The sequence below is a fragment of the Acomys minous genome, assembly GCF_964271855.1.
Source record: "Acomys minous genome assembly, chromosome: 13".
NCBI lineage: Eukaryota > Metazoa > Chordata > Mammalia > Rodentia > Muridae > Acomys > Acomys minous.
The window spans coordinates 108,130,322-108,141,809 of NC_140495.1; the positions used below are offsets into that span (position 1 = coordinate 108,130,322).

General features: G+C 49.8%; 1 protein-coding gene across 1 annotated transcript; it reads left to right on the plus strand.

Annotated features, from left to right (window-relative positions):
- The first annotated feature begins 247 nt into the window (after positions 1-247).
- PXT1 (peroxisomal testis enriched protein 1) lies at positions 248-9,716 on the plus strand. The gene is made up of 3 exons (XM_084754078.1): positions 248-439; positions 3,217-3,347; positions 8,750-9,716. The coding sequence occupies exons 1-3, from the start codon at positions 424-426 to the stop codon at positions 8,852-8,854; spliced, it is 252 nt and encodes an 83-aa protein (XP_084610204.1). The 5' UTR covers positions 248-423; the 3' UTR covers positions 8,855-9,716.
- Positions 9,717-11,488: the final 1,772 nt, after the last annotated feature.

Genomic DNA, 11,488 nt, shown 5'->3' on the forward strand with positions numbered 1-11,488 from the left:
CATGTTTGTGGAAAAAGTCACTCATATTAAAGCATGGTTGTTCACTTAACACACTGAGGCTGTTTCTTTCTTTCTTTCTTTTTTCCGGGGGTGGGTGGGGGTCAAGACAAGGTTTCTCTATGTAACCTTGTGTCCTGGACTGGATTTATAGACCAGGCTGGCCTCCAAACACAGGGATCCGCCTGCCTCTGCCTCCTTAGTGCTGGGATTAAAAGCGTGCACCACCACGCCCAGCAAAGATGTATTTTCCAGCAGGGAAAACAACAAACCCTCCCCCCACCACCACGGTAGCATTGTTTAGAAACCTAAAGAAGCTCTCAGTACAACCTTCAAAGTAACAAATTGTTACCAGTCACCGCTGGGAAAACAACTGCTCCAGAGAGGTACCTGATCCGACTTGTCAGCTGACGGCCAGTCCCAGCTATGCCAAGGAACGGAGGTAAGGGGTTAGCGGCAGGCTCAGATAAGTATTTCACTTTGTATGTGCTTTATTTAAATTGGTGTTGGGAACATAAACTTATACACTGCTTAAAAATTAAGGCGCTAAAAAGCCGGGCGTAGTAGTGCCCACCTTTAATCCCAGCACTAGGGAGGCAGAGGCAGGAGGGAGCGCTGTGAGTTTGAGGCCAGCCTGGTCTACAAAAGTGAGTCCAGGACAGCCAGTACTGTTAGACAGAGAAACCCTGTCTCGAAAAACCAAAAATAATAAAAATTAAAATTAAAAAAAAGGAAACAAATCGAGGCACTAGAGAGATGGCTCAGTGGTTAAGAGCACTGGCTGCTCTTGCAGAGGACTGGGTCTGGTCCCCCCACTATCCTCAATATAGTCTATTCCAAGGAAACCAGAACCCTCTTTCATGTGGCCCCTAAGGGCACTGCACCCGACATACTTAGAATCAAATAATAAATTCTTTAAAAATAAAAATTAACTCCAAAGGCCGGGCGTGGTGGCGCACGCCTTTAATCCCAGCACTCGGGAGGCAGAGGCAGGCAGATCACTGTGAGTTCGAGGCCAACCTGGTCTACAAAGTGAGTCCAGGACAGCCAAGGCTACACAGAGAGACCCTGTCTCAAAACACCAAAAAAAAAAAAAAAAATTAACTCCAAGTGGTAAACTCACTCCTCTCTTTGCAGAAAATACCCAACTGCCTCTTTATACTAAGTCTCCTAGTTTCTATCAGCCCTGAACCGTTGGAGAGGAAAACTAATTTAAAAACTTCAATGAGGCCGGGCATGGTGGCATACGCCTTTAATCCCAGCACTGGGGAGGCAGAGGCAGGAGGATCTCTGTGAGTTCGAGGCCAGCCTGGTCTACAAAGAGAGTCCAGGACAGCCAAGGCTACACAGAGAAACCCTGTCTTGCAAAACCAAAAAAAAATTTTTTTTCATTTTTTTGGACATTGTATTATTTTGTAACTCTAGCCAGCCAGGAATTCCTGTGTAGGCCAAGTTGGCATAGAATTCATAGATTCTCCTACCTGTGCCTCCTGAGAGCTGGAATTAGAGGTGTCTGCCATCGCACCACTGCGCATTCATCTTTCCATAACTTTGTCTTCAGGAAGGCTCATGGGTAAAGGCGCTTGTAAATTCTAGAGGGCTCGGAGGTTGACTGGAGATAGAGCAGGGCGGTGGTGGCGCACACTTTTAATCCTAACCCTCTGGCGGCAGAGGCAGGCGGATCTCTGTGAGTTCGAGGCCAGCCTGGGCTACGCAGAGAAGCCGCGTCTCGGAAAATAAAACAAAATTGAAAGAAGGCAGATGTACGGTTCCCAGCATCCACCTGTAACACACATGCGCACGCACACGCACGCGCGCGCAATTAAAAAGAAAATGCATCTTAAAAAGAAACAAGAGAAAGTGAAAATGAGAAGGAAAAGGAAGACTGAAAAAAATTAGTAAAGAGGAGGAGGTAGAAGAAAGGAAGAGAAGGAGGGAGGGAGCGAGGGAGGGAGGAAAGGGAGGGAGGGAGCGAGGGAGCTCCGCCTTGGTACTTCCCTTGGGGTGGGGGGCCACGTGAGTGACCTACACGACCTACACGGAGTGCTGGCTGGAGCGCGGGCCTCTTAGCGGTTGGAGCAGGAGCCTCCGGGCTGCAGCAGGGGTAAGGCGGAGGTTGCTGAGAGCCCCACGGAACAGTGTAAAAACCCAAGTGCTTCTCTGAGAAGTTCTGGCCTTGGAAGTCTGGCACCGAAGTCCCGTCCAGTCAGTAGCCACTTTAACTTTATTGTTGTTGTTGTTGTTGTTACTGCCGCTGCCACTACTACTACTATTTTGTTTTATTATTCGAGACACGGTTCCTCTGTGTAGCTTTGGCTGTTCTGGACTCGCTTTGTAGACCAGGCTGGCCTCCAACTCACAGAGATCCGCCTGCCTCTGCCTCCCGAGTGCTGGGATTACAGGCGTACGCCACCACGCCCACAGTAGCCATTTTTAAAACAACGTGTATGTGTTTGAGTGTTTTGCCCGCGTGTCTGTCTACCACTCTGTGTGTGATGCCAGGGGAGCCCAGAAGAGGGTGTCAAATTCCCCCTCAGAAATGGAGTTACACACTTTTGTGAGCTGACATCTGGGATCTGGGAATTAATAACTCTGGTTTGCCATGAGAAGCAGCGGTGCTCTTAACAGCTGAGCCATCCCTCTAGCCCCCGCAGCCATACTCCTGAAACATTTGGGGGTTCTTTTGTTGTTGTTGCTGTTTTGTTTTGTTGAGACAAGGTTTCTCTGTGTAGCCTTGGCTGTCTTAGAATTGCTTTGTAGACCAGGCTGGCCTCGAACTCACAGCGATCCGCCTGCCTCTGCCTCCCTAGTGCTGGGATTGAATTTTATTCTTTACAAGATTCCCAAAGCTCCATGAGACGTTGACACTGTGCATTGCTTAAAAGCGGTCTGTGGGTGCTGAAAGCAAAGAAGTTTGCAGGTCTGTCCGGGTGAGATAGTAAATGAAAAAACAAAAACAAAACCATCTCCTGATCCAGTCGGTCGGGGCCCACCATAAGATCTGCTAGCTGCTGCTGCCTGTCAAACCCTTAGAAGCGGTTTGACCCACACCCCTAATTCATAGGAAGGGAAGAGGGAATAAACCTGCTGATGCCACGCACAGCCTATGTGCCAGTGTGCGCATGCGCGCACACACAGCGCAAGCTGAGACGGTTCTGAGCTGCTGGAGGCGGCTTTGCAAAGCCAACGGCTGTCTCTTGAATGCCTCCATCCTTGCAGGTCACAGTCCACCTTCTCAGCCTAAAGAGAACGGCACCGGCCAGAACCGTCACCAACCGGAAGAAATCTGGACGGTGACCATGCAGCTGAGACGCATTGGGGACAGTGTCAACCACAGGATGATTCAGGAGGTAAGACACCCCCCCCCCCCCCCGTGTCCCCAGCAGGGACCTGGCCTGGTAGGCGAGAGAACAACAGCTGCCAGGGTTGCCCAGAAATGATGAAAACTAGGGAATTAATGGTGTTTAGCTCACCACACATTGTACGTGCAAGCTATGACCCTGGAGGTAAAAGCCAGCGCTTGGTCTCAAAGCTATACCTCACACACACGGTGGTCCAAGGATGCTCATCATCCACATTTCAGAACAGCAGGTGCTCAATGACGAAGGCTGCAGCCCGCACCAGCAGCAGAGGCTCCCTTTTCGTGGATTCTTTGGGGATGCCTGTGGCATTAGCACAAGAGAATGGCCCGCAGCCCAACTTCACAGAGGTGGCTTCTCAACCGAGCCTCCTTCCTCTCTAGCGACTCTATAGCCTGCGCCAGGTAGAGGGGAAAACAAGGCAGCACCACTGGTGTCAGCGATAGTAAGGGAATCCAGGGCGGGCTGATGGTACTACCTGGACCCTTGGGGGTGATGAAGCCCTCACCGCAGCAAGCTTAGTGCCCCCCCAGATTGGTAGTGGAGAGCGGTCACGGAGGCCCGGTGGCAGGAGCAGGGGTGAGTGGGGGTGGGGTGCTGTCCCTTGGAGCCACCTTCTTGCCCTTAGAACCATCTAGGCTCCTTAATTAGTACCCTTGCTTCTGCTGACATCCTGGTCTTAGTGTAAACAACGCCCAACCTTCCCTTCAAAATTTTGTAACCCTAGAGTCAAATCCCGAGGGGCAAGCCCCAATAATACCGCAGAAGCCAAAAGGAGGCAGAGAGGAAGTAAACACAACTGCACCACCAACCCCATCTGTGTGTGTGTCTCTCTGTTCCTTTCTTTTCTTTCTTTCATTTTTTTCTGAGATAGGGTTTCTCTGTGTAGCCTTGGCTGTCCTGGACTCACTCTATAGACCAGGCTGGCCTCGAACTCACAGTGATCTGCCTGCCTCTGCCTCCCAAGTGCTCGTAACTCAGGCCAAGAACCCACTTTGTAGACCTGGCAGCCCGTCACCCTGCTTCTGCCTCCCAGGTACTGGGGCAACATGTCTGGCTTCATCTTAACCCCAGCACTTGGGATGGGGGGCAGAGGCAGGTGGATCTTCTGTGGGTTCAAGGGCAGCCTGGTCTGCACGCGGAGTTCCAGGCCAGTCAGGATTACATAGTAAGACCCTGTCTAGAAACAAAACTAACCTCTTAGGTTTGGCTTTAAAATGCTGAAGTCTTGCCTACTTCAAAGCTTAAGCAACTGTAATGGTTTCAAATCTGGCTCAGTGACACTTTTATCTGCCACTGGCATTTATAAATCAAGTGGCCATGTTGCTCGTGGGGCTGTTTAGAGAAAAGCTTATTAAAACTGTCCAGTAAGGGACTCACAAGCCACCTCCCCCCCCACACACACACACGCATGCACACACACACACACACACTTTGTTCTTTTCACTTAAACAAGCAGCTTCAAGTGTTCTGTGCTTCTTTTTTTTTTTTTTTTTTTTTTTCCCCCGAGACAGGGTCTCTCTGTGTTAGCCTTGGCTGTCCTGGGCTCACTTTGTAGGCCAGGCTGGCCTCGAACTCACAGCGATCTGCCCGCCTCTGCCTCCCGAGTGCTGGGATTAAAGGCGTGCGCCACCACACCCGGCTGTTCTGTGCTTCTTAAAATAACATCTGTTTGCATTTAGTTATGTGAGGTTTTGTTTTTTTTCTACATATTTATTTTATATAGTTTTTGCTCCTGTGTCCCAGATCGGGGCCATGTCATTGCTACACATAGAAAGTTTTAGAATACCATACTTAGAAGCCAGAGGTAGTGGCTCAGACCTGTAATCCAGCATGCAGGAGGAAGAGGCAGGAGAATCAGGAACTCAAGGCTGTCCCCAGCTACACAGGGAATTTCAGGCTAGCCTGGGCTACTTGAGATCTTGTTTCAAGCAAAACAAAACAACCCCAATAGCATCACACTCTGGCTTCGTAGCCTAATGAGGATCTTTGTGCCTCTGTGGGTCCCTCCTGGGGACTGGGTACTGTCCTTCTGGGGCCACAGTCTTTAAATTTAACCAAATTATCCTGATTGGGACATTGTTTTGTTCCCTGGGATCTGAGTTATATAGTAACACCATGGAGAAGTCAGAGTTTGCTGGGAGAATGGAAGAACTTCCAGTACATTTTGTCTGAGAAAATGTCTCAACAGCACTGTGAACTACAGCAGGGCCTATGACCAGGGAGGCAGTTGGATTTCAGACAGATGGGCACAGCCTGCCTAAGGCAGCCAGAGGAGTGGCTGAGTGGCACACTGGTGATTTATAGACTGAGAACTCTGTGGTTTTCCTCGTGGCCGTGTGCTGCAGGGGGACGGGCATTGAGCTTTCCTAACTGACGTCAAGTACGGAAAGGTCAAAATCCCTTGTTTTTCAGTTACTGGCAGAACCAAGCCCACATTCCTTATTCTGTTGCTGGTGACCTTCCGTTAATTGATCTGGTCACCAGCTTATCCGGTCATCTGTCATTGAAGGAGCTCCTGCTGTGTGCCAGGAGCGAAACACAGAGGTACAGCTATGGTCAAAAGAGGCAAAAGCTTGACCTCACAGCTTCCCATGGAGACAAACAGCAAATGAAGAGTGTAATTACCACATAGCAGAAAGTGTCTGGGAGCAAAAGACTGGAGGAAAAGGAGGTGGTGCCTTAAGAGTGACACCTGCAGGCCGGGCATGGTGGCACACGCCTTTAATCCCAGCACTCGGGAGGCAGAGGCAGGCAGATCGCTGTGAGTTCGAGGCCAGCCTGGTCTACAAAGTGAGTCCAGGACAGCCACGGCTAACACAGAGAAACCCTGTCTTGAACCCCCCCCCCCAAAAAAAAAGAGTGACACCTGCTAGGGACTGGAGAGATGGCTAAGAGCACTGCTCTTGCAGAGGACCTGGTTCAATTCCCAGCACCCAGATGGCCACTCAACAGCTGTAACTGCAGTTTCATAGGATCTGTCTTCCTCTTCTGGTGTCAGCGGGCATTGCGTGCAAGTGCTGCACAGACATGCTTGCAGATAAAATACCCATAAAGGCGCTGGTGAGATGGCTCAGAGGTTAAGAGCACTGGCTGTTCTTCCAAAGGTCCTGAGTTCAATTCCCAGCAACCACATGGTGGCTCACAACCCTCTATAATGAGATCTGATACCTTCTTCTGGTGTGCAGGCACACATGCAGGTAGAACACTGTATAAATAATAAATAAATAAATAAATCTGTAAAAAAAAAACAAAAACAAAACTGGGCGCGGTGGCACATGCCTGTAATCCCAGCACTCGGGAGGCAGAAGCAGGTGGATCGCTGTGAGTTCGAGGCCAGCCTGGTCTACAAAGTGAGTCCAGGACAGCCAAGGCTACACAGAGAAACCCTGTCTCGAAAAACCAAAAAAAACAAAAACAAAAACAAAAAACCCCATGTACTGCCCTTTCAGAGGACTTGAATTCAACCCCCAGAACCTACACAAGGCAGCTCATAACCACTTGTAACTCCAGCAGCATTCAGTAACCCTTGGTCTCTGCAGGTACCCACATTCCCCTCACACATAGACAGAATTAATGGTAATAACAAATTTTTAAAATGTCCATACACATATAAATTTTTAAAATCTTAAGCAGAGAAAGGGAGATGCTCCAAGAAACGTGAAGGACAGGTTCACTAAAAACTGTAAGACCGTCCAGGATGGTGTGTGTGGGTGTGTAGTCCACTGAGCCCCAGTGGCAGGAGTGGTCATCTCCTCTGAACACTGGCCAGAAGCCCAGTAAATCTGGCCTTGCAGGAAGGAAAAGTAGTCGAAGGCAGAGGCAGGAAGAGTACATAGGGCCTGGTGTGGAGATTGATACCCGGGGCAACCAAGGACACATAGCGAGACCCTGTCTCAAAAGATAAAAGCAAAACCCAACCCAAAGAAAAACATATAATCAGAGAGAGGTGGGTGACAGGGCCTGTAATATCACCTGATTCTTCCTGGCTCTTCCTCTGCCTGGAGGCGCGTCCCCCTCCTCCGAACACACACTGGGTATTGACCGCAGGGTCTCACCATTCCAGGTAAGTGCTCTATGAGCAAGCTGCATTCCTAGCTCTTTATTTTTTTCTTTTTGTTTGTTTGTTTGAGACAGGGTTTTTCTGTTTGACCCTGGCTTTCCTGGACTCACTTTGTAGACCAGGCTGGCCTCAAACTCACAGAGATCCGCCTGCCTCTTCCTCCCGAGTGCTGGGATTACAGGCATGTGCTACCACGCCTGCCCTTCATTTTGGTTTTTCTTTTCTTTATTTTTATTTATTTATTTATTATTAGGTTTTTTTGAGGCACGGTTTCTCTGTGTAACCTTGGCTGTCTTGGACTCAGTTTGTAGACCAGGCTGGCCCTGAACTCACAGTTATCCACCTGCCTCTGTCTGCTAAGTATTGGGATTAAAGGCGTACGACACCACACCCAGCCTGTTTTTCTTTTTAAAATTTATTTATTTTATGTGCATTGGTGTTTTGCATGCATGTATGTCTAGGTGGGGGTGTCAGCTCTTGGAGTTACTGACAGTTATAAGCTGCCATGTGGGTGCTGGAATTTGAGCCAGGGTCCTCTGGAAGAGCAGTCAGTGCCTTTAACCACTAAGCTATCTCTCCAGCCCCCTTTTGGTTTTTCAAGACAAGGTTTCTGTTTGTAGCCCTGGCTGTCCTGGAACTTGCTCTATAGCCCAGGCTAGCCTCAAATTCAGAGATCCACTGGCCTCTGCCTCCTGAGTCCATAGCCTTGCCCAGCTAACTCTTTGCTTTTCCTTTGGGAATGGAGTCTGCCTAGCCCAGGATTCCCCAAAACCCCATGTGCCTCCTGCCCTAACTTTCCCCAGAGGTGACAGGCGTGTGCCAACATCCCTGGCCTTTTCTTGAGTGAGACAAAGCCATGAAGAGGCCCATGGGTCTGTGTTGGTGGCAAGCCTTCCCTTATGCCCCTCCCACAGACCGCGCTGGGGCCTTTGTCCCTCCCAGCTGTGCTAGGATTGGTCTTTGCTACTCGCTCATCTGTGCATCTGATGGCCAGGATGGGCAAGTGCCCCAAGGGTTGTGGTGGACATGAACACACTATGGGAGCCAGTTGGTCACTTTCAGTAGCTCACTTCCCTGTGGGCTGGGTTGAGTTAATATCTTGTAGGATATTAAATTTGCAATTCCTTTTGTCTGCATTAGAGATAGGGTGGGGGATGGGGTGGGGAGTGGGGGAGGGGCATGCTCAGGGGGAGAGGTCAGAGGACAGTTTGCAGGAGTTGGTCCTCTCCTTGTTGTAAGTTAGGCTTGCTGGCAAGCGTCTTTCTCTGCTGAGACATTTTGCCAGCCCCAAATCAGCAGCTTAACCCACAAGACAACTCTTTCTACACAGCGTCTTCCACAGGAAGTCGGGGACGTGCTGGTTCCATTCATGGCACTGCTGTTCATGAGAGGCCAGGTGCTGCTGCGATTTTTCTGGAACAACCATTTGCTGTAAAGGATAGACAAGCCAGCCCCTCTCCAACCCCTTCCTCTCCCTCCGCTGAAAGTCTGCGTCTACGCTGGTTCGCTGAACTGCTCACTGGGTGTCCAGGGTCGACAGGATGGTGAGGGCAGCCCGAGAAGTCAGGGGCCTGGAAGGCCTGGTCACACAGAGGACATTGCGAGTGACCCCCTGCGAAGCTTTCCACAGCGTCATGCCCTCCAACTGTCTGGTCCTGCACTTGTCGTCTATGTCTGGATCTTTATCGAGAACCAACTAACTTCCCCTGGTCAGCTTGGGCCCCAGCTCCCTCCGTGCAAAGCTGGGGGGAAGTGGGTCTCCCATCCTCAGACCTGAGCGCTGGTCCAGCCACCCTTCCCTTCCACGCCGGACTCAGCGCCTGCTCCGGGCCTACCTTCTGCTCCCACTGGTTCCGTTCATTCGCCGGCCAATGGAACCCCTCCTGCCTCTGAGGTTCCCTCCAGCCTTGCCTGAGCCTTATCCCTCAGCCCTGAGGCCCACAGACATCTCTTCAGCTCCAAGCTCCATGTTCTCCAAGGTGCCTCCTGTCTGCGTGGCAAGTCCACCTTCCAGCCGGTCAGGGACGCCCACTACCGTTACACCCATTACTTTTTTTTTGTTGCGGGAAGGCTCAGCCAGGTGGATTTGTTCTTTTCATTCTAGACCCAAGTCTGACACTTCTTCATTGTCCTTTCAAGGCTTTGTCTGTCTCACAGCCCCTCCCACGCGCCTAAAAATTTCTAGTTCTGAGGTCGGTTAGTCATTACAAGTTCTGAGTGTGCACATTCTGAGGTTTTAGTATGTAGTACTACTTTTTTGAGAAAGTGAAATAAACATTATTCTATTGAGCACAGAACCTCTGTGTGCCTCTTTTGCAGAGGGGGATTCACATATTTCTGCTTGTATTGGTGTACATATACTCAGGCCCTGTCTTTCCAAAGCAAAATGTTCTCCATCTTGTTAATCTCTTGGGTTGACCAGATGGCTTAGTCAGTAAAGGGGCTTGCCAACAAGTCTGGGGGCCTGAGTTCAATCCCAGGGACCCACATGAGTAGAGACCAGATTCCAGAAAGTTGTCCTGTCCATGCTGTGCATACACATGTAGGCGCATAGAATAAAATAACAGTTAAGGTACATTGGAGAGATGGCCCAGAGGTTAAGAGCACTGGCTGTTCTTCCAGAGGTCCTGAGTTCAATTCCCAGCATGGTGGCTCACAACCATCTATAATGTGATCTGATGCCCTCTTCTGGCCTGCAGGTGTACATGCAGGCAGAGCACTGTATACATAATAATAAATAAATCTTTTTTTAAAAAGATAAATTTTGAAATCCTTTGAATAGGAATTCATGTGGTTTCAAAATCAAAAACAGCCGGGCAGTGGTGGCACATGCCTTTAAACCCAGCACTCGAGAGGCAGAGGCACGCGGATCACTGAGTTCGAGGCCAGCCTGGTCTACAAAGTGAGTCCAGGACAGCTAAGGCTACACAGAGAAACCCTGTCTTGAACCCCCCCCAAAAGAAACATCTTGAGTATTTACTAAAACACAAGGATGGAATTTTTAAATTTTATTTTTTAATTATGCATGTCTGTATGTGTGTGTATGAGTGCAGTACCCATGGAGGGCCACTGAATCTCCTGGGGCTGTGAGCCACCTGACACAGGTGTGGGGAACTGAACTGGGGTCCTCTGCAAGTTCAGCAAGCACGCAACTGCTGAAATGTCCTTCCAGCCCCATAGAACTTTTTTAAGAAGATTTATTTATTATATATACATTGCTCTACCTGCTTGTACCCCTGAAGGGCATCAGATCACATTATAGATGGTTGTGTGCCACCATGTGGGTGCTGGGAATTGAACTCGGGACCTCTGGAAGAGCAGTCTGTGCTCTTAACCACTGAGCCATCTCTCCAGTCCCCCCCCCCCATGGAAATTTTAACATGACGTCTAAGAATAATAATAGTTCAAGTTCCTAGATTGCTCCCAGGAGCGCAGGACAACTTTTTTTTTCTTTTGGTTTTTCAAGACAGGGCTTCTCTGTGTAGCCTTGGCCATCCTGGACTCACTTTGTAGACCAGGCTGAGGACACCATATTTCTGTAAAACCAATCTCAAGCTTAGCTCATTAAACATTGGTTGAAGGAATGAGGTCTTCCTGGAGTTGACCGGAAGCAGTGAGCCCCTGGGAGATGCCCGCCAGGCCTCCCGCGTCTCTCTAGAGAGACATGGCTTTCATCTCTTGAGCTGCCTGGGATGGATGTCCTAGAAGCAGGCCGTTGGAAACACTGGTGAGGCCTGGGGAAGAAAGGTGGACACACGGAGGGAATCTGGAAAACTTTCTCAGGCCATCAGGGACAAGGCAACTGCCTGTGCAAACTGTATGGGCAGCTGAGAGCACGCCCTGGGTGACGCTCTGTCAGACGTGGTCATGTGAAGAGAGCTGAGCCCTGAGAGCACACACTGAGAAAATAAGAGGAGTCTTGTGGCTACTATCCACAAAACACAATGTTCTTGGAATGTGTTTTCCTGCTCCCTGGGGGTGGGGGGTGCGGGGGAGGTGGGTAGCGGACAGGCATGAGTCTACCTCAGATTACTCATTATTGCTTGCTGCTGTTCCTCAATTAGGTGTT

What these genes read in the sequence shown, in the direction of transcription:
- PXT1 (XM_084754078.1), top strand. An exon ending in ACCACAGGATGATTCAGGAG is followed by an intron (nt 3,348 to 8,749) that starts GTAAGACACCCC and finishes CTTTCTACACAG; the next exon opens with CGTCTTCCACAGGAAGTCGG.